The sequence below is a fragment of the Macaca nemestrina genome, chromosome 4, assembly GCF_043159975.1.
Source record: "Macaca nemestrina isolate mMacNem1 chromosome 4, mMacNem.hap1, whole genome shotgun sequence".
In the NCBI taxonomy this organism is placed as follows: Eukaryota; Metazoa; Chordata; class Mammalia; order Primates; family Cercopithecidae; genus Macaca; species Macaca nemestrina.
The window spans coordinates 19,976,726-19,999,175 of NC_092128.1; the positions used below are offsets into that span (position 1 = coordinate 19,976,726).

At 44.7% G+C, this 22,450-nt stretch overlaps 1 protein-coding gene across 1 annotated transcript; it reads left to right on the top strand.

Moving 5' to 3' along the window:
- Positions 1–1,075: 1,075 nt before the first annotated feature.
- Positions 1,076–15,550, top strand: LOC105471303 (ZC3HAV1 like). Its single transcript, XM_011723710.3, has 4 exons — positions 1,076–1,470; positions 2,481–2,616; positions 8,128–8,386; positions 10,249–15,550. The coding sequence occupies exons 1-4, from the start codon at positions 1,106–1,108 to the stop codon at positions 10,383–10,385; spliced, it is 897 nt and encodes a 298-aa protein (XP_011722012.1). The 5' UTR covers positions 1,076–1,105; the 3' UTR covers positions 10,386–15,550.
- Positions 15,551–22,450: the final 6,900 nt, after the last annotated feature.

Here is a 22,450-nt window from a genome sequence, read left to right on the forward strand (position 1 = left end):
TAAACAAGCAAGGTGTTGGACAAAAAGCATGGATGCTTAAGGCAGGTCTAGACTGGCGCTCAACAAAAATAAGGTAATTCACATTTGCAATTTAAAATTTCCTCGTAGCTACATTAGGAAAGTAGAAGCAACACATGAAGTTGTCGTAATATTTTATTTATCCAAATATATCCAAAATATTATCAGTTTAACATGTGATTCATATAAAGTTAATGAGATATTTTACATCCTTTTTTTCATTCTCAGTCTTCAAAATCTAGTGTGTGTTTCTCACACTTACATCACATCTCAATTCGGACTAGCCACTTTCCAATAAAGCTCAGCAGTCCCGCGGGGTGGCTCACGCCTGTAATTCCAGTGCTCTGGGAGGCGGGGGCAGGTGGAGCGCTTCAGGAGTTCGAGACCAGCCTGGGCAACATGGGGAGACCCCTGTTTCCACAAAACAAAACAAAAACCAAAAAAATTAGTGGTGTGAACCTTTGGTCCCAGCTACTCAGGAGGCTGAGGTGGGAGGATCGCTTGAGCCCAGGAGTTCCAGGCTGCAACAAACTATGATAGCGCCACTGCACTCCAGCATGGGCGATAAAGTGAGACCTTGTCTCCAAAAATAAAAATAAAAATAAAAACAAAAATACAACAACAACAACAACAACAAATCCCAGAAGTGCTCAGCAGCCACATGTGGCTAGTGGCCACCTCCCCAGAAGCAGCCCGGCCACTCACCACCTACCACTTTTTACCTATTTCACCTTCTCCGAAGGCCTCCCTAGCACTACCAGTTGTTGTCTTACTTCTTGGCGAGTCCTTTGTGACTCCCACTATACAAGCTCCTCAAGGCTAGGCCTCGCCCTGAACGGCGCCCGGGCACAGCAGACGCTCCATCAACGCTGTCCCCGCCAGAGTCCGCGTCCAGGGGATCGGCAGGCCCCGTACTCTGTTTCCACGCGCCGGGGCCGCCCCTCGCCCGGCCTCCCGCAGGCCCACCCCTCGCCAGGCCCAGGCCCATCCCCGGAATGTTCGCTGGAAATCGTGGACGTGACTGGGAGGAGCCTGCCCGCCCCGGCTCTCTCTCGGCGCCGCGCGCACAGGGTCTGCGCCAGCGACCATGGCGGAGCCCACGGTGTGCTCCTTCCTCACCAAGGTGCTGTGCGCCCACGGCGGCCGCATGTTCCTGCGGGACCTGCGCGGCCACGTGGAGCTGTCGGAGGCCAGGCTCCGGGACGTGCTGCAGCGCGCCGGGCCCGAGCGTTTCCTGCTGCAGGAGGTGGAGACCCAGGAGGGCCTCGGGGACGCGGAGGCCGAGGCGGCGGCCGGCGCGGTGGGCGGTGGCGGCACCTCCGCCTGGAGGGTTGTGGCCGTGTCCTCTGTGCGCCTCTGCGCCCGCTACCAGCGCGGCGAGTGCCAGGCCTGCGACCAGCTGCACTTCTGCCGCCGGCACATGCTGGGCAAGTGCCCCAACCGGGACTGCTGGTGAGAAGGCGACGGCGGGGGGGACTGTGGGCGCTGGCCGCTGGCCTGGCCGTCCGGCTGGAAGCGGGAGCGACGGGAAGCGGGGCTTCGTCCCGGCCGGGGCCGGGGACGCGGGGCTGGACGACCCCCTCCCGCAGGCCCTTCCCGGGGCGGCCTCCCCCGCACTCCCAGCAGCTGGGCGGAAAGGCGCGAAGGTCCTCTCCATGGAGACGGCTCTACCGCCCCCGCTGGAAAAGTTGCTGCCCCCGCCCCCCGGATCCTGCGCGACGCGGCCGGGTTAAATCCGGACTGGGACGTTGGAGTTCACTTACTCCGGTGATCTTTGGCGGGAGGTGGGGGGCAAGGGGCGTCTGAGGATCCCGTGAGATCCCTGGACCCTTTATCCGGAAATCACCCGTTCCCCCATACCCACACACTTTTGCAGAAGCAGGTCTGCGCCCTCTAGGTTTAACAGCGCTGAGCCAGTCCCACCCCAGGAAACAGGGCTGGAGGGCTTGGGTGAGGCCCTGTGGTTCCTGACTGCCAGAGCTGGGGTTCGGGGCTGCCTCCTGACCCCAGGCTGTGCTTCACATCCCCGAATTTTCCTTGGTTGTCTCTAGCCACACACACCGCCAAAGCGGTGCTGGGGATAGGGGCGCTTTCTTTTTATCGTTGGTGGACTGTTGGGGTGGGCAGCTGTTGCCGGGGAGAAGGCCGGGGAGAAGGCCAGGTACAGTCGCCTACAGAACAAATGCGCATCCTCAGGCGAAGTGCGAAGTGCATCCTGAAGCGAAGTGAATCTTTGGCTTCAAAGCATTCCTACTGAAAATTCAAATGACCCTGGGAACGGAGTTGCTTCAACCCAACTTTCTTATTTTCCATCAGTGCTTATTAGGCCATGCTATCCCCGGTTTCATGAAAATTTTTCAACTTCACATGTATTAAATAAATTGAAAGCTGTTCAAGGCAAGGAATTGGACAGACTGGTCCTTCTTCACCTGGGCATCTGACCGAGGACTTTGTTCTTTTAGGTCTACCTGTACCCTTTCCCATGATATCCACACACCTGTCAACATGCAGGTGCTGAAAAACCATGGACTTTTTGGTCTCAATGAAGCCCAGCTTCGGATCCTGCTTTTGCAGAATGACCCTTGTCTTTTACCAGAGGTGAGTCACCGAGGAGTCACCCTCATGTCACATTAGTTACAAGTACTTTCCCCATTTACTTTTCTTTTGGCTTTAGATATTTTAATTGCTTTGAAGCAACATGATTCAGTTTCACACGCTTTAAAGGTACCCTTTATAATTGCTATCATGGCAAAATAGTATGTTTGTTTGGGTTTAGCCATATACAAAGAAGTTTTAAAAACAAAATAGTACAAATCCAAAGAGAAAATTGGAACATCAATTAAGACCACCAATTAAAAGTAAGATTTTCTAATCTAGCACAGTGATGCTGTCATAGACACCTCTACTTGGCCAGAAGAGGGATGGAAAGAAGGGAAGATGTTGAGAAAACAGAGGATAGTTCATAATTGTGGCCCGATTTTAACTCTAAGGCATTTCAGAGTCTAAAATGGAAGATAGCCACAAGACTAGAGGCAGGAGCTGGAGCCTTTGGTGCAGGTGGCAGAGGCTGCCCTCAAGGCTGCAGAATCTGTACCCCGAAGGCAGTCCTGGAGTTGATCTCAGGAACAAGGAGGTTTCTTCCTGACATGCGTAACCTGTTTCATTTCTTCGAGCACTGAAGCCAAGTCTGGTACGTCATGGTTTTGAGCCAGATGCATTCCAGCCAACCATGTTGCCTGAAATAGATCCAAGCAGTAGCTGAAGCAGGTTATTGGCAGAAAGGGTGAGGAGGGTGGCTGCAGCTATGAGGCTGGGTCCAGTCCTTCCTCTCTCAGAGAGGAGGTGTGGTGCTGCTGCTATTTGCCTTTTAATTTTATGTACTTTTTTATTTATAGAAGTTTAGTATTTTTATTTTGTCAAATCTATCGAATTTTTTTTGGTGTGCTCTTTTTTGGGGTGTATCCTGGGCCCAGCCTCACCTTGTCATATTAGACTACTTAAGTGTTTTGTGAGCAGCTGAGGGGTTGGTTGCACTAACAACAGGAGCCTCCCCCCTGCCTCCACTTGTTCCCATCACCTGGGACTGGAAGTAGGTGACATATGGCACAAAACGTGACCATGTGGACAGCAGGGACCATGGAAAAACACAGTGCATGAGGCATGAATGGTGCCTCACATCTCTTGTATGAAATGCCTGATGATTGCTTTTACCACTCTCTCAATAAAAAAGACAGTAGACAAATAAGTTTCATGCTGGTGCATTAATGGACAAATTTCTAGAAAAATATAGCTCGTCAAAATGGGTTCAAGAAGAAATGGAAAGCCAAAATAGTCTCATAAAAATTTTTAAAATAAAAGCATTAAACACACCTCAAAGCATTAGAAGGCTTGCACAAGAAAACATCAGACTTACATAGTTTTTGTTTTGTTTTGTTTTGTTTTGTTTTGTTTGAGACAGGGTCTTACTCTGTTACACAGGCCAGAAGTACCTCGGCTCACTGTTGCCTCTGCCTCCTGAGTTCAAGTGATTCTCCTACCTCAGCCTCCTGAATAGTTGGGACTATAGGCATGTGCCACCATGTCCAGCTAATTTTTGTACTTTTTGGTGGAGACAGCAATTCACCGTGTTGGCCAGGCTGGTCTTAAATGCCTGACCTCAAGTGATCCCCTTGCCTCAGCCTCCCAAAGTACTGGGATTACAGGTGTGTGAGCCACTGCCTGGCCAGGCTTACGTAGTTTTACAGTTGAATTCTATCAAATTTTTGTCTGTATTGAAGTATAGTTGACAAAAATTTTATATTTACAGTGTATAATGTGATGTTTTAATATATTTACATTGTGAATTGATTGCAATGATTAAGCTAATTAGCATACCGTTACTTCACATAGCTATTATTTTTTGGGTGTGGTAAGGACAGCAATTTTTAGGTATACAGTATGTTATTTTTTAAAAAATTTCTTTTCTTTTTCTTTTTTTTTTTTTTGAGATGGAGTCTCACTTTGTCATCCAGGCTGGAGTGCAGTGGCGCGATCTCGACTCACTGCAAGCTCCGCCTCCCGGGTTCACGCTGTTCTCCTGCCTCAGCCTCCAGAGTAGCTGGGACTACAGGCGCCTGTCACCATGCCCAGCTAATTTTTTGTATTTTTTTTAGTGGAGATGGGGTTTCACCATGTTAGCCAGGATGGTCTCGATGTCCTGACCTCATGATCCGCCTTCCTCGGCCTCCTAGAGCGCTGGGATTACAGGTGTGAGCCACTGTGCCTGGCCATTACGTTATTATTAACTACAGTCACCATGCTGTACGGTAGATTTCCAGAAATTCATCCTGTCTAATTGAAACTTTGTTCCCTTTGACTTACATATCCCTATTCTCCTTAATTCTAACAAATCTGTAAGGAACAGGCTGTTCCAATATTTGGAGTAGGTCTAGGATCTATTTTTCATGATCTCCAATTCTTGAACCACTATCATACTAAAGTAGTTTATCTTTCATTTTTAAAGTTTATTTATTTACTCTTTTTGAGACATGGTCTCGCTGTGTTGTCCCGGCTGGAGTGCAGAGACAGGGTTTTGCCATGTTGCCCAGGCTGATCATAGCTCACTGCAACCTTGACCTCCTGGGCTCAAGCAATCCTTGTATTTCAGCCTCTCTAGTAGCTGGGACTACAGGTGTTCATCACCACACCCAGCTACTTTTTTTTTGTTTTGTTTTTTGAGACTGACTCTTGCTCTGTCACCTAGGCTGGAGTGCAGTGGTGTGATCTTGGTTCACTGCAATCTCCAACTCCCTGGTTCAAGCGATTCTCCTGCCACAGACCCCTGAGTAGCTGGGATTGCAGGCGCTTGCCACCATACCCAGCTAATTTTTTGTATTTTGAGTAGAGATGGGGTTTGTCGTTTTGGCCAGGCTGGTCTTGAACTCCTGACCTCAAATGATCCGCCCACCTCGGCCTCCCAAAGTGCTGGGATAACAGTTGTGAGCCACAGTGCCTGGCCTCCAGATACTTTTTTTTGTTTTGTTTTGTTTTTGTTTGTTTTGTAGATAGTCTCGCTCTGTCACCCAGACTGGAGTGCAGTGGCGTGATCTTAGTTCACTGCAACCTCCGCCTCTCAGGTTCAAGCAATTCTCGTGCCTCAGCCTCCCGAGTAGCTGGGACTACAAACATGTGCCACCATGCCTAGCTAATTTGTTGTGTTTTTAGTAGAGACAGGGTTTCGCCATGTTGCCCAGACTGGTCCGAAACTCGTGAGTTCAGGCAATCTGCCTGCCTTGGCCTTCCAAAGTGTTAGGATTACAGGTGTGAGCCGGTGTGCCCCGCCTACTTTTAAATTTTTTTTTTTTTTTTTTTTTTTTTTTTGAGACGGAGTCTTGCTCTGTCACCCAGGCTGGAGTGCAGTGGCCGGATCTCAGCTCACTGCAAGCTCCGCCTCCCGGGTTTACGCCGTTCTCCTGCCTCAGCCTCCCGAGTAGCTGGGACTACAGGCGCCCGCCACCTCGCCCGGCTAGTTTTTTTGTATTTTTTAGTAGAGACGGGGTTTCACCGTGTTAGCCGGGATTGTCTCTCGATCTCCTGGCCTCGTGATCCGCCCGTCTCGGCCTCCCAAAGTGCTGGGATTACAGGCTTGAGCCACCGCGCCCGGCCTTAAAATTTTTTTGTAGAGACAGGGTCTTGCTGTGTTGCCTAGGCTGGTCTCGAACTCCTTGGCTGAAGCGGTTTGCCATCCTTGGTCTCCCAAACTGCTAGGAGTACAGCCGTGAGCCACTGTGCCTGGCTGATTTTGTTTGCTTGTTTAATCAATTCGTGTTTCCTTTTCCAGATAAGCTTTAGAATCACTTAAATTCCTAAAAGTATTTTAAAGGAATTCTTTGAGAAGGGTAGGAATTGCATTAAAGTTATGAATTTATTTTAGAAAATTGGCATCACAATTATAAATAGGATGCTATTTCGTTTTAAACCAGGTCGTCTGTGTCTTGTAGGATTTCCCATATTTTAGATTTGACTGATTACATTCCTGTAGTAGTATTTAACATGTTCCTGTATCCCTCAAATTTTGGTCAGGTTTAGGATTTATTTTACTTTATTTTATTTATTTATTTATTTTTGAAACGGAGTCTCGCTCTGTCGCCCAGGCTGGAGTGCAGTGGCACAGTCTTGGCTCACTGCAACCTCCACCTCCCCAGTTCATGTGATTCTCCTGCCTCAGCCTCCTTAGTAGCTGGAATTACAGGTGTGTGCCACCATGCCCGGCTAATTTTTGTATTTTTAGTAGAGTTGGGGTTTCACCGTGTTGGCCAGGCTGGTCTTGAATTCCTGACCTCAGGTGATCCTTCTGCCTCGGCCTCCCAAAGTGCTGGGATTACAGGCATCATCCGCCACGCCCGGCCAGGATTTATTTTATAGCAGGAATTTTTTTACATGTGGAGCATTGTTAGGGTGACTCACCATCCCATTTGCCTGGGACTGAGGGGTTTCTGGGGATGTCGGATGTTCATAGTAAAACCTGGACAGTTCTGTTTCCTGTTGCATCACATCGGGAGGCATATGATGTCATCCTTGGGTGAGAGGCTAAGACTGATGCGTGGTTTCAGGGTCAACAGCCTGATCCCATCATTATAAAGTTCCCCTTCAGTGTGGTCTTGGTGTGTCTGGGATAGACCCAGTTTGTCTGAGTTGTCCCAGGGTGATTATTAATAGTGCTCCCTTGCACCCTAAAAATGCCCTTGTCTGGATCATAAATTATATCTTTGTGCCACCTGTTGAAATTGGTTTCCCTGGAAGCAGAGCCTGAGATAGAGACTGAGGTGCATGTGAGTTTTTTTGAGGGTGGGCTTTTCAGGAAAACCCAGTATGGGAGAGAGGGAAGCAGGGTCTAAGGAAGGAAAAGCTACAGTCACATTAGGTCTGGCCTTGACTTGATTCATGGGGAGCTGTGGAACAAAGATCACACTGAGTCTAGCTTTGAGGCACTTCAGCATTTTTTTAGCTTTATCTAAGTCATTCATTGGCTACAGGCCTTGGGGGCAGAGGGCAGGTCAGCTGAGAGTGTAAAGTAAGAGAGGGGCAACTGTGAGTCACGAGCAGCCAGTACCCACAGCAGCTGGAGTATGGTTAGCACCACTGTGCTATCATCAGGCTTTCACCCCAAGACTTTAACAGCCACTGGTGATCAGAAGGAGTCATTTAGTCTTAGTTTAGTTAGAGAAGCTATAGTTTTTGGCTTGAAAGATGGAGTGAAAACTAATATTGGCCGGGTGTGGTGGCTCACACCTGTAATCCCAGCACTGTGGGAGGCCGAGGCGGGCAGATCGCCTGAGGTGAGGAGTTGGAGACCATCCTGGCCAACATGGTGAAACCCTGTCTCTACTAAAAATACAAAAATTACCTGGCTGTGGTGGTGAATGCCTGTGGTCTCAGCTACTCAGGAGGCTGAGGCAGGAGAATCGCTTGAACCCAGGAGATGGAGGTTGCAGTGAGCCAAGATGGTGCCACTGCACTCCAGCCTGGGTGACAGAGCGAGACTCCATCTCCCTAAATAAATAAATAAATAAATAAATAAATAAATAAAAGAAAACTAGTGTTTCAGGTGTTGCCTCATTTCTGTACCAGGTCTGTTTGCTCTACAACAAAGGGGAAGCCCTCTATGGCTACTGCAACCTGAAGGATAAATGCAACAAGTTTCACGTGTGCAAATCCTTTGTCAAGGGAGAGTGCAAACTCCAGACCTGCAAACGGTCCCATCAGCTTATCCATGCTGCATCCTTGAAGCTGCTGCAGGACCAAGGACTGAATATTCCAAGTGTTGTTAATTTTCAGATAATCTCCACCTACAAGCATATGAAGCTGCACAAAATGCTTGAAAATACAGGTAGGAAAATCCAAGGAGGACAGAGAAGTATCAGAGATATAGTTTTGGGCTGCTTCACTGTAAAGAAATAAGAACACTGACATGAAAGTGAGTCGGGGGGCAAAGCAGTTCCTATGTTAATTTTAGCTTTGTTCTTGGGAAAATTTAGAACAGGCAACATTTTATTGTATAGAATGGTGATCCTAACCAAAGGAGGAAAGGGATGGAGTTTATCTTTAGCACTGTCACTGCCAGCTACTAAAATCTACCCAAGTGATTGAACAGTAGCTTGTTGGTAAATTGGATGTCAGGTTTTTTATTGAGACGGAGTCTTGGTCTGTCGCCCAGACTGGAGTGCAGTGGCGCGATCGTGGCTCACTGCAACCTCTGCCTCCCGGGTTCAAGTGATTCTCCTGCCTCAGCCTCCTGAGTAGCTGGGACTACAGGCATGTGCCACCACGCCCAGCTAATTTTTGTGTTTTTAGTAGAGACAGGGTTTCACCATGTTGGCCAGGATGGTCTCAATCTCTTGACCTCATGATCTGCCTGCCTCGGCCTCCCAAAGTGCTGGGATTATAGGCATGAGCCACGCGCCTGGCCCAGTAGAACAGTTTTAACAACGTGGTTAGGAAAAAGAGGAAGGAGATGGACCAGTGACTGGAAAAGTAAGATTAATGTAGGGATGACTTTCTTTTCATAAATAGAATTTTTGGCTTTGTTAATTTTTAAGTAATTTTGATGACATTGTAGAACAATTTGGAAAATAGCAACTGGAAATGCAAATTGTATATGATTTTGCTCACTCTAATCTACTATACTTGTTACAATTTTATTATAGGCCATTTAGTTCTGTTATATACAAACACGAATCCAGTTGTGCTCAAAGTACATGTTAATTTAATATCTTAAGTTTCTACTTTATACAACATATTTTCTCATCTTGCTAGGAATATTGCATATTCCCATTATAAATATATTCCCATAGTCTTTCAGTAATTTTTGTTATTGTTTTTGGAGACAGAATCTTGCTCTGTTGCCTAGGCTGGAGTACAGTGGCGCAATCATGACTCACTGCAGCCTGGAACTCCTGGGCTCAAGTGATCTTTCTGCTCAGCCTCCCTAGTAGCTGGAACTATAGGCACATGCCACCATGTCCAGCTGTTTTTTTTTTAAATTTTTCTTTTGTAGGTACAAGGTTTTGCTGTGTTGACCAGGCTGGTTTTGAACTCCTGGGCTCAAGCAGTCCTCCAGCCCTGGCCTCCCAAAGTGTTGGAATTACAGGCATGAGCCACTGCACCTGGCCTTTAGTAGTTTTTTAAAGTCTGCAAAGTGTGATTTGGTGTTAATTATAATGCATTCGGTTACTTATTCCGTTACATTTGCTGGTACCTGAAAATCAGTGGGTGGTAGGCTTAGGAGAATTGCTGTTGGGAAAGGTAAATCACCAAAAGTGGAGTTGCCAAACCTTTGCCATGCTAAGCTTTTCATATTTTGGGATGTCAGTGTCAGACGTAGTGAGTGCAGGCAGGGAGGGCTCTGCATATACCAGTGTCAGGGCTGTTTAGGGAACCGTGAGTGGTGGCAGGTTGGCAGGTACCTTCTACCCTATGCTGTGTCTAGGGCCTGTCACTGTCTTCATCTGGTTTTGCTTGGTCTCTCCTGTGACATAATGACTTTCCGCTTGCTCTCTCTCTCTCTCTCTCTCTCTCTCTCTATTTTTTATACACAAACACACACAGAATTTTTTAAAACCCAGAAGACATGAACTCTCCAAATCCAGGTGTTGAGAGTCTTGTCTGATGTCTGGTTAGCTGGGCTGTTGCTCCCAACATAAAATGAAACTTGGGGTATCATAGGAAAACTTACCCCTTTCCTCTTTGTAGATAATTCATCGCCTTCTACTGAGCATTCACAAGGCCTTGAGAAGCAAGGAGTGCACGCGGCTGGAGCCGCAGAAGCCGGTCCTCTGGCTTCTGTCCCTGCTCAGTCGGCTAAGAAGCCCTGCCCAGGTAAACCTTAAAGGGGGTCAGTGAACTAAGAAGAAGCTTGTCCAGCTTGGAAGATCTGAAAACAAGCCTTCTGTTTAGCTTTAATTTGTAACCATTCATTCATTTAACGATAGATTTGTAATGGTCATAATAACATCTACCTCACAGTGTGTCGTGAGAAGTAAAGAAGATGGAAAAGGAGAAAATGTCCTTTTGGAAGAATACAGTTGGGCATGGGTGGTTGGGGATGGGGTTGGAGTTTGAGCAGGCAAAGAGGCTAAAATTGAGTGCAGATGGGGCCAGTCCAGGGCAAGTGCTAAAGATGGCAGCTTCTACCTGCAGCTCCTAGGTGCTTTCCTCAGGCTGGGTGGATGGAGCTCTGGTCCACCACAGTTTTTCTGTCAGTTTATATTGTGGCAATCATAGAGTACTTTGCACACTTTTTTTTTTTTTTTTTTTTACTTAATATTGTTTCATAAGCATCTTTCTATATTTGTTCACATCATACATAATCATGTTTTTGCACAGATACATTAATATCTCATAGTTTATTTAACTACTTGCCTTTTTCTAACAATTTTTTTTTGAGATGATCTTGCTCTGTTGTCCAGGCTGGAGTGCAGTGACGTGATCTCAGCTCACTGCAGCCTTGACTTCCTGAGCTCAGGTGATCCTCCCACCTCAGCCTCCTAAGTAGCTGGGACTACAGGTATGCACCACTACTGGCTAGTTTTTTGTATTTTTTTTGTAGAGAGGGTATTTTGCCATATTGTCCAGGCTATTATTGAACTCCTGGGCTCAAGCAATCTGCCTGCCTCAGTCTCCCAGGGTGCTAGGATTACAGGCGTGAGCCACTGCACCCAGCCTCTAACAAGTATAACTCCTGTCTTAAAATCTGCAGAATATTGAATTTTTCCAGCTATTTTTTACTTTTGCTTAGCTTATAGATGCTAAGGGATACTGTCATTTGCATTTTTAAAAATATATATATGAGTGAATAGTTTTCTGGTGTCTGCTTTCTGATTGTCCTTATTTTTTCATTTTACATTTGGCCTTTTATTAATGGGGTCCTCATCTATGCTGATGTGGGACAGCCTTTAATGAGACTTCACAATTTTCATGAAAGGACCTCAGCAATACTGTGTTTGGATGATACTCAATTTTTGTAGGTCCATCCTCAGCCAGTAGTACAGAGTATATAACCTTTGGGTTCTCTCCAGAGACTTCTACCTCACTCTGTCTACTCTTTTTTTTTTTTTTTTTTTTTGAGACAGTTTCACTCTTGTTGCCCAGGTTGGAGTGCAATGGTACAATCTCAGCTCACCATAACTTCCACCTCCTGGGTTCAAGCGATTCTCCTGCCTCAGCTTCCCAAGTAGCTGGGATTACAGGCATGTGCCACCACGCCCAGTTAATTACGTATTTTTAGTAGAGACGAGGTTTCACTTTGTTGGTCAGGCTGGTCTCGAACTCCTGACCTCAGGTGATCTGCCTGCCTCGGCCTCCCAAAGTGCTGGGATTACAGGCGTGAGACTCTTTCTACTCTTCATCTCTTATTGAACTTTTACCAAAGCCCAGTTGCTATAGTTTGAAGGATGGGCAGTTTATCCATTCCTTTAAATTGTATCCATTCTTCCTGTGGCTCAGGATGGACCATCAGACATCTGTATACCTCACGCATTTCATGTTCCCTTTCCCCTTTCTCCCTTCTCCCTTCCTTCCTACTCTCCACCTATCTAGCTATGTTCATTGAGTTACATTTCAATATTTTGTGGTTTATCTTCATCAAGGGGTACCACAAGAAGCAGCTTTATGAAATTAAATTTTTTGTTCTGTTTATTGTAGTTATCCCCAAATGTCACTGTGTAGATTGTTGTTGTTTTTTTTTTTTAAATTCAACTGTCCTGCAGTAACATAACATTTGAGAAACAGAGACAATGTAATAAGTTTTCATAAAGCTAAATTAATGTAGAGAAATTTTTATCATGAAATGCTATCTCTTCAATTCGGGGAAAAGCAAAAGTGTCCTTTTTAAAGTGAGAAATGGCTGTGTTTTCTCCTAATGGATAGTAAGAGTCATCCCACTTGTGTTGACCTTTTTACTTTCATTGTCAGCAATATTTCTGAAAGCCCTTATGCTCTGCATATTTTGTTTCTTTTTTTCTAGTCCAGATTTCTTCTGGTGATAAGTAAAAAAATTATTTTACATTTAATTATTACTATTATTTACACTTATCATTTTACTATTTGATTACTGTTTACTAATCATTCACTATTTTTGTAGTGAGCTATCTTAAATCTTTAATGGAAACAGTGTAGGGTATAAATGCATTTCCTTTACATTGAGAGACTTGGTGGACCTTTACTTGTTTATGTTCTGTTTTTATATCTTATCATTATGCTTTTATATGTGAAGTTATTGGTCCTCTGTCATCTTTGTTGTAGTATTTTATTCAATTCTATAATAGTCTACTTTAATCTTAGTTCTGTTGGTATTCATTCATTCTGTAAAATATTTTATATAACCGTACCTGTCTTTCTCTGATTTTCACTCATGATTCGGCTGTTAGAAAGTTACTGCGTTATAGTTGGAGAAGAGTTTTCTTTGGTAATTTATCGGGGTTTTTGATGTAAAGTCGCATGTCTGTAGACTCTACAAATTCAACATATTCTAAGTTGAATTATGAATTTCCCTCTAGTCTTGTTCCTCCTTTTATTTCCTTATTTTTGAATGTCCCCACTATCTACCTAATGGCATAGGCAAAAAGCTGTAAATTGTCCTATACTTTTCTTTCTCCTTGTTCCCTTTGTCAAATTGGTTACCCAGTGTTGGAGAGTTTCTTCCCCTCATAAGCCTTTCAAATAGTTATCCTTCTCTGCCCCTTTCTTTCCACCCCTTACTTACTGCCTTGTTTCAAACCCTCATCACCTTCCTGCATATATCCCACAGATGCGTAAACTCCGTGGTTTTCAAGACATGTGTTTCGGGAGTTTTTGGTAAAAGGTGCCCTGTTCCCACTGCAGTGATGGTAGCCCCATTTTAATCTTTAATAGAATAGGCTTTTGTGGATTTCACTGTTCTCCGTGCCACTCTTCACTTCTCCAGCCTTCCATCTGGCTGCCTGATGTTTTGAAAGCAAACCCAATCATACGGCTTTTTTCCTCCTGAAACCTTCCTTGGTCCTCATCATGTAGGGTAGTATTCCTAAATTCAGACGCCTGCAGGGACTAGAAAGGTGAGTTAAATGGGTGAAGTGAACTGGATGCAAGAGAAGTGGGAGAAGGGAGAAGTGCTGTGGCAAACTGTCCCATCTAAAAGGGATGCCTGCCTCTTGTATCCATGTGGGAATGTGGGCCCACTTTGTCATATTGCCCAGTTTTTTAAAAAGAAGCCAGAAATTCAGATTGTTATGAGACATTTTCTGATTGAATGTTGACTTTAGTCGAGTTTTTAAAATGCAGACCAACATTGTATATACTTGACCTACTTGGAATTTCTGGAATGTGCTATTTCGTCTTGTGATTCTCTGTAAATGATGTTCCCTGTTTTTGTTTTTTGTTTTTTCCTTTGAGATGGAGTCTCACTCTGTCGCCCAGGCTGGAGTGCAGTGGCATGATCTCGGCTCACTGCAACCTGTGTCTCCCAGGTTCAAGTGATTCTCCTGCCTCAGCCTCCCGAGTAGCTGGGATTATAAGTGTGCACCACCATGCCTGGCTAATTTTTGTATTTTTACTAGAGATGGGGTTTCACCATGTTGGTCAGGCTGGTCTTGAACTCCTGACCTCAGGTAATCCGCCCACCTCGGCCTCCCAAAGTGCTGGGGTTATAGGCATGAGCCACTGCACCCAGCCTGATGTTCCCTCTTTTATAAGTGTCATTCCTCCTTCCTCCTTCCTACCTCACAACCTGGCAAAATTGGATTCTTCAAAATGCCAGGTTGGCCTTTCTTGACTCCAAAAGAGGTGGCTCTTGTAGCATTCTCACAGGCCTAGCATAGCACTTACTTTATGTTGCAATGCTGTGTGTTTTTACTCCCTAGCTGTGAGCAAAGCATTATTTATTCTTGGTAGTTGTAACACTTAGTAGTGAAGACATATTTTTTTTTGCCATATAATGGATTATACTTTGTCTTTGAATCCGTGTGAATCAGTAGCATATTGGTGTTCATTGTTTTTCCTTCTTCTCCTACATTTTTTTGAGACAGGGTCTTGCTCTGTTGCCCAGGCTGGAGTGCAGGGCACAATTATCGCTCTCTGCAACCTTGGTATCTTGGGCTCAAGCCATCCTCTTGCCTCAGCTTCCCTAGTAGCTGGGACTATAGGTGCATGCCACCATACTCAGCTAATTTTTTTAGGTTTTTAGTAGAGACAAGGTCTCACTATGTTGCCCAGGCTGGTCTTGAACTCCTAAGCTCAAGCAGTCCTCCCGCCTTGGCCTCTTAATATGCTGGGATTACAGGCATGAGCCACTATGCCTAGCCATATTTTTTCCAATATTAAAAAATCTTTTTTCCCCCTAAGGAATGTGTGCTATCAGGTCAACATCTTTTTAGTGCTTCAATTTGACTTGTCTACATCTAAAGTTAACTCTTTCAGACTTACATTTATGATAGTAATTCTTTCCATTGAGGGATTTAGTCTCCATTATTATCACGTTTCTTGATTTTTTTTTCATTCTACTTGGTTCTTCTTTTTGTCTAGGTTTTATATATACCTTAATTCTTTCTTGGCTGTTTTATATGTGTATGTTGCTGTCAGTATGGGAATCTCTATTATTAGAAAGCTATTAACTTTTAAAATATGTATCTTTTGGTGATTGTCTTTGTTCTAACAGTTTTAGATGGTGTGTTTGCTTTTTCTAAATATAAAATCATAGGTATTTCTATTTTATTTTTGTGTTTCATAAAATTGTAATGTTTTTTTGATATTTCTTCATTACATATGAAGTTAATTGTTGGTTTTAAACAAATGTTCTTTGTTAGGATAACAGAAATAACATCTTCTATTCTTGTTTGTTGGAAGCTAAAAGCTTGATAAAAGGAATTGGTGTCTTTTGATACAATCATATTTTTATCACTTAAATTGCTTAATATGATTAAAATAAGAGTTTTTGTAATATTAAAACTTCCTTAAATTCCTGAGATAAAACTCTGCCTGGTTATAGTATATGTTCTTTTAATGTATTGTCTTTCCTATTTGCTGTACATCTATACTTTCATAAATAAAATTCATTTATATTTTATGTGTATATGTAGTAATTTCCTTTTTATTTTTACTGGCATATGGTCAAAGTATAAATCTTATTCTCGGTACTGTCTGGAGTGTTTGTAAATTGATTTGTAATGCCATTTTTTTTTTTTTTTTTTTTGAGACGGAGTCTTGCTCTGTCACCCAGGCTGGAGTGCAGTGGCTGGATCTCAGCTCACTGCAAGCTCCGCCTCCCGGGTTCCCGCCATTCTCCTGCCTCAGCCTCCCAAGTAGCTGGGACTACAGGCGCCCGCCACCTCGCCCGGCTAGTTTTTTGTATTTTTTAGTAGAGACGGTGTTTCACCGTGTTAGCCAGGATGGTCTCGATCTCCTAACCTCGTGATCCGCCCGTCTCGGCCTCCCAAAGTGCTGGGATTACAGGCTTGAGCCACCGCACCCGGCCTGTAATGCCATTTTTATTTAAAAAATAATGTATTATTATATTTTTGAATTTCTCTCTCTCTTATTAGGAATATTTTTCCAAAATTATTTTTTGAAAATATAAGACTATGTCATTGTGGAAATTTTTTTTTTTTTTTTTTTTTTTTTTTTTTTTTTTTTTTTGAGACGGAGTCTCGCTGTGTCTCCCAGGCTGGAGTGCAGTGGCGCGATCTCGGCTCACTGCAAGCTCCGCCTCCCGGGTTCACGCCATTCTCCCGCCTCAGCCTCCCAAGTAGCTGAGACTACAGGCGCCCGCCACCACGCCCGGCTAGTTTTTTGTATTTTTAGTAGAGACGGGGTTTCACCATGTTAGCCAGGATAGTCTTGATCTCCTGACCTCGTGATCCACCCGCCTCGGCCTCCCAAAGTGCTGGGATTACAGGCTTGAGCCACCGCGCCCGGCCCATTGTGGAAATTTTGAAGAGTACAGGAATGTATGAAGGAAGACGTAATAATCCCCTCATAATATCACTGTATAATCACTCTTAATACTGTCTTTTCTTTTTTCTTTTCTTTCTTTCCCTCCCTCCCTCCCTCTCTCCCTCTCTCCCTCTCTCCCTCTCTCTCTCTCTCTCTCTCTCTCTCTCTGTGTGTCTGTCTCTCCCTTTCCTTTCCCCTTCCTTTCCTTTCCCTTCCCCTCCCCTCCCCTCCCCTCCCCTCCCCTCCCCTCCCCTCCCCTCCCCTCCCCTCCCCTCTCCTTTTGGGTTTCTCTGTGTCACCCAGGCTGGAGTGCAGTGGTGCAGTCACAGCTCACTTCAGCCTCTGCCTCCTGGGCTCAAGTGATCCTCTCACTTCAGCCTCTCACTTCAGCCTCCTGAGTAGCTTGGACTACATGCATGTGACACCACACCCAGCTAATTTTTTTGTATTTTTGTATGGAGACATGGTTTTGTCATGTTACCCAGGCTGGTGTTGAACTCCTGACTCAAGTGATCCACCTGCCTCCCAGGTGGAGTCCCGGCTTCCCAGAGTGCTGGGGCTGCAGGTGTGAGCCACCAGGCCCAGCCTTTTTTTAGTCTTTTTTATGCATATATCCTTAAATATTGAAGGTATGCTATATATACAATTTTATGCCATTTGGGATTGATATTATTTTGTAAACATTTCCCTATGTAATTGAAAGCATTTACAATTACATGTGATGGTTTCATTATATTTTTGAAGTATTATTTAGTAATAGTTCTATTGTTGGATATTTATTGTTTGTAACATCTTATTAATGGTACATAAATCTTTGTCTGAATTTCTGACTTTTTTTTTTTTTTTTTTTGAGATGGAGTCTCGCTCGGTCGCCCAGGCTGGAGTGCAGTGGCGCGATCTCGGCTCACTGCAAGCTCCGCCTCCCGGGTTCACTCCATTCTCCTGCCTCAGCCTCCAGAGTAGCTGGGACTACAGGCACCCGCCACCACGCCCGGCTAATTTTTTGTATTTTTAGTAGAGACAGGGTTTCACCGTGTTAGCCAGGATGGTCTCGATCTCCTGACCTCATGATCCACCCGTCTCAGCCTCCCAAAGTGCTGGGATTATAGGCGTGAGCCACCGCGCCTGGCCTGATTTTTTTTTTTTTTGTTATGCAGTTTTGCTCTTGTCGCCCAGGCTGGAGTGCAATGCTACGATCTTGGCTCACTGCAACCTCTGCCTCCTGGGTTCAAGTGATTCTCCTGCCTCAGCCTCCCGAGTAGCTGGGATTACAGGCATGCACCACCATGCCCAGCTAATTTTTTGTATTTAGTAGAGACGGTTTCACCATGTTAGTCAGGATGGTCTCGAACTCGTGACCTCAGGTGATCCACCTGCCTTGGCCTCCCAAAGCGCTGGGATTACAGGCGTGCACCACCGGCCAATTTCTGATTATTTTTTAGAACAATTTTTTAGATGTGATTATACTGTGCCAGAAGATATGAATAGCATAAAGACTCAAAAAGAATTTCAAAACTATCTTCCAGAATAGCTGTACCATATTACACTCATTGTCAGCATAGGAATTGCCTATCTCAGTACACTCGATAGCCTGTGTTAGAAAGCACATTCCCAGGAAAGGCACAGAATATATTTTGTTTCCTAAGGGGTTCTTCTGGACAGATATTTAGAAAAATACATTTGTATTGATTTTGACTGACTTACACAGCCAGAGCTATATTTTAATGTTTATTATACAATAACATGATTAAATTATGTACATTTTCTGATGTTTTGTCTTTACTGAGATTTCGTTTTGGATTTATGTTTGCATTGTTACTTTTTTTGGTGAACTGATCACACATTAGCCTTCTAAAAGTATTATTTTATTCTCATGGTGCCTCATAGGTGCTCGCTCTCAGATATTTATCTCCTAGATACATTTTCAGTTTACTCAGAAGAGATGCTGCCTCGTCTGGCATATATAGCAAGCTCTCAGTTTAATGAAGGAATGTCTGTTAACTTGAGTTGACTCTACCTACTTTCAAGATAAACTTGGGAAAGCCTCAGATAAAACCTTCCTTTGGCTCAAACTTTTCTACAGGTTCATAAAATCAAACCAGAAAACGTGAGCGGATTGTTCTGTTACTTGTTTGGGTAATGGAGACTAGAGGAGAGCCCCCATCACAGCTCCTCTGACAGTATAGCCTGGCATTCTCTCCGTCTTATCCACGTAAGACTCAGAAGAGAGGCTGGGCGCAGTGGCTCACGCCTGTAATCCCAGCACTTTGGGAGGCCAAGGCGGGCGGATCACCTGAGGGTGGGAGTTCGAGACCAGCCTGACCAACATGGAGAAACCCCGTGTCTACTGAAAATACAAAATTGGCTGGGTGTGGTGGCGCAAGCCTGTACTCCCAGCTACTCGGGAGGCTGAGGCAGGAGAATTGCTTGAACCCGGGAGTGGAGGTTGCAGTGAGTGGAGATTGTGCCATTGCACTCCAGCCTGTGCAACAAGAGTGAAACTCTGTATCAAAAAAAAAAAAAAAAAAAAAAAAAAAGACTCAGAAGAGAGTCCAGTGCCTTTCTAAGTGAAAGATACAGGGACAATAAGGGCTCACACAGACTGTAAAGATGAAGATAGGTTATTTGCAGCAGTGAGCAACTCCCAAATCTCATGGCTTAATAACAACATTGTAGTCAATTTCAGCTTTGTTCCATGTCATTTTCACTTAAGAGGCAGGTTGACTGAGCATCCCCCACCGGGACCAGTGCTGGTGTCCTGGCAGGGGAAGACCACAAGCTGGCTCTTCAAGCTTCTGTTTTCATTGCACTGGCCAAAGAAAGTCGTATGGCTACCCTGTGTTCGACAGGGTGGGGATGTATAATCCTACATGGAGGGGCACTGCAGGTTACATGACCAAGTTTAATGTCAATGGACAAGGACAATAATATGCCCTCAGGAAGGGGCAGTGAATGTTTTCAACATAATGCAGTCACCAAGGAGGAAGCTCAGGCAGGTGGCCTTTCTTGTGCTGCCTTGGAGAGGCAGAGTTCCCTCTAAGGATGCTGTAGAATTTCTGATGGTGGACTTTTGTTGTCTCAACCAAAAAACGGCAAACATTGCCAATGTGTTGACAACAGAGGTCAACCAAGACACCACAGAGTTGGGGTTTCTGGCCAGAGGAACCCAGACCAGCGCTAAGCTCCTAATTTAGGTACAGCTTGGGTGAGGGGCAGAGCCAACAATCCTTCAGACTGGGGTATGGCTTAGGCCAGGGTGACCAACTATGCCCGTATGCCCAGGACAGAGGGGGGTTCCTGGGACAGTATGGGGCACAGCTGAGACATTCTTTGTGCTGCCTCATTTCTGCAGTAATGCAGACTTGCTTTGAAGCAGAGTTGAGGAGGTGAGCTGACACATCGTGGCAAACATTTATAATCCCTGATTGAATTAGGCAAAGCCTGGGAAGTGGGGTGTGTGTGTGTGTGTGTGTGTGTGTGTGTGTGTGTGTGTGGTGGTGTGTGTTGGAAAAGGAAAAGCTCTTTTGTTTTTTTTTTTTGAGATGGAGTCTCGCTCTTGTCACCCAGGCTGGAGTGCAGTGGCACGATCTTGGCTCACTGCAACCTCTGCCTCCCCGGGGAGAAGCTCATTTTTCATTTTCATTTTTTCATTGTATTTAGGGAAGAATTTTTATTTGATTTGATGTTTAATTTTTTTAATTTTTTTTTTTTTTCTAGACAGAGTCTCGTTCTGTCACCCAGGCTGGAGTGCAGTGGTGCGGTCTTGGCTCATTGCAACCTTCACCTCCCGGGTTCAAGAGATTGTTGTGCTCTAGTTTCCCTGGTAACTGGGATTACAGGCATGTGCCACCACACACGGCTAATTTTTGTATTTTTAGTAGAGATGGGGTTTGTCCATGTTGGCCAGGCTGGCCTTGAACTCCTGACCTGAAGCAATCCGTCTGCCTCAGCCTCCCAAAGTGCTGGGATTGCAGGTGTGAGCTACCATGCCCAGCCAGAGAAAAATGTTTTAAGTGTTCATTTAGCTCTGATAACTAAAAATACATTGTGTTTCAGAATATACTTGATGACCTTAAGGATAATTAAAACAGAGTGCCACTGCCTAAGTGATTATAGAAAATCAAATAAAATCAAATACAATTTGTCTAAAAGACAAAAAGAATAAGCAAACAACGATGACAACAAAGTGGAGCATCCAAAACAAAGTAACAGAAATAGGGCTAAACATGCCGATCATATACTTTCTCAGTCAATGGTTGTAGTTGCAGCCTGTAGAAAGCAATTCTGGTTTAAGCAAGTGAAGGAATTTGTTAAAAGAATATTGGGTAGCTCACAGACTCTGCAGAGCTGTAGAGGAAAGCTCAGAGACCGTGCTCTTGGAACAAAGTTGTGCTTAAGAACCGGTCCATTAAGACATCCAATGGGATGCTGCAGGCGGCATTGCCTGCAGCAGGGGTGTTGCATCCTGAAAGCTGAACTGCTGCCACCCAGTGTCCAAACCATTCTGTACAGTCTTTGTTTCTCTGGATTCCCAGCTTCTGATTGAAAGTGAGACTGTTTGGGGTACAGCATTGTTGGGTACAGCATTGAGGGGTAGAGTCTATATCATGTCACTCTGCCCCAGTCGTGAGGAAAGATGAGAAAGTCTCTGGAATTTCCAGCTTCTGTAGTGGGAGATGGGCTCCACTTCAGCGGAGGTGAACTTATTCAACACGTGAGGATTTCCAATGACAAATGCCTATGCCGTTTCATTGCTTTGGCACGCCAGCATCATCATCACGCACACGTTTCCCATTCTTACTTTCAAAAAGAAGTAAGGATTTTCTAAACACTCTTAGAATATTTTTTTTTGTTTTTGGCTGGTCACGGTGGCTCACACCTGTAATCCCAGCACTTTCGGAGGCCGAAGTGGACAGATCACAAGGTCAAGAGATCAAGACCATCCTGGCCAACATGGTCAACTTGGACACCTCGTCTCTACTAAAATACAAAAAATTAGCCAAGCATGGTGGTGCACACCTGTAGTCCCAGCTACTCGGGAGACTGAGGCAGGGGAATTGCTTGAACCCGGGAGGCAGGTGTTGCAATGAGCTGAGATCACGCCACTGCACTCCAGCCTGGCGACAGAGCAAGATCTGTCTCAAAAACAAAAAAAAAAAGAATTTTTTTTGTTTTTCAGATGGAGTTTTGCTCTTGTTACCGGGCCAGAGTGCAGTTGTGGGATTTCGGCTCACCACAACCTCCACCTCTCTGGTTCAAGCGATTCTCCTGCCTCAGCCTGTTGAGTAGCTGGGACTACAGGTGCGCGCCACCAGGCCCGGCTAATTTTTGTATTTTAGTAGAGACGGGGGTTTCACCATGTTGGCCAGGCTGGTCTTGAACTCCTGACCTCAGGTGATCTACCTGCCTCAGCCTCCCAAAGAGCTGGAGTTACAGGCTTGAGCCACCATGCCAGCCTCTTGCGGTATTTTTTAATGGGGAAAAGAAAACCAAAATAAATCGTATCTTCAATCTGACTTCAAATAATAATTGAATAGGAAAAATATTAACAGTGTTTATTTCTGGATGGGGTGTTTCTTCACACCCTTCTGAACCTTCTAGATTTTCTGCAATGAGCATGCATTATTTTTAGCAGGAAAAACACTCAAAACAGAAGATGCTCAAAACATAAACAGACAAATCATGCCCTATTCCCGGTATTCGTCAATCCAACTTGGCCTTACCTTGTTGAAATCAGTGCCTCCAGTGCCCTGCTGGGGATGATCCCATCCTAAGAGTCCATTGCATGGCTGATCTATTTTCTAGTGCCCGCTTCTCAGGAAAGATGCCATCCACCTCCTGTGGGAATGGATATTACTCATTCATATTATGAAGACAATAAAGAAATAGATGCTACTTTTTTTTCTTTTTTCTTTTCTTTCTTTCTTTTTCTTTTTCTCTTTTTTTTTTTTTTTTTTTTTTTTGAGACAGAGTCTTACTCTGTCGCCCA

Coding starts and splice junctions, on each gene's coding strand:
- LOC105471303 (XM_011723710.3), top strand. CDS start 1,106: ATGGCGGAGCCCACGGTGTGCTCCTTCCTCACCAAGGTGCTGTGCGCC. Junction 2,617..8,127: donor ACCCTTGTCTTTTACCAGAG/GTGAGTCACCGA, acceptor TTTCTGTACCAG/GTCTGTTTGCTCTACAACAA. Junction 8,387..10,248: donor CAAAATGCTTGAAAATACAG/GTAGGAAAATCC, acceptor TCCTCTTTGTAG/ATAATTCATCGCCTTCTACT.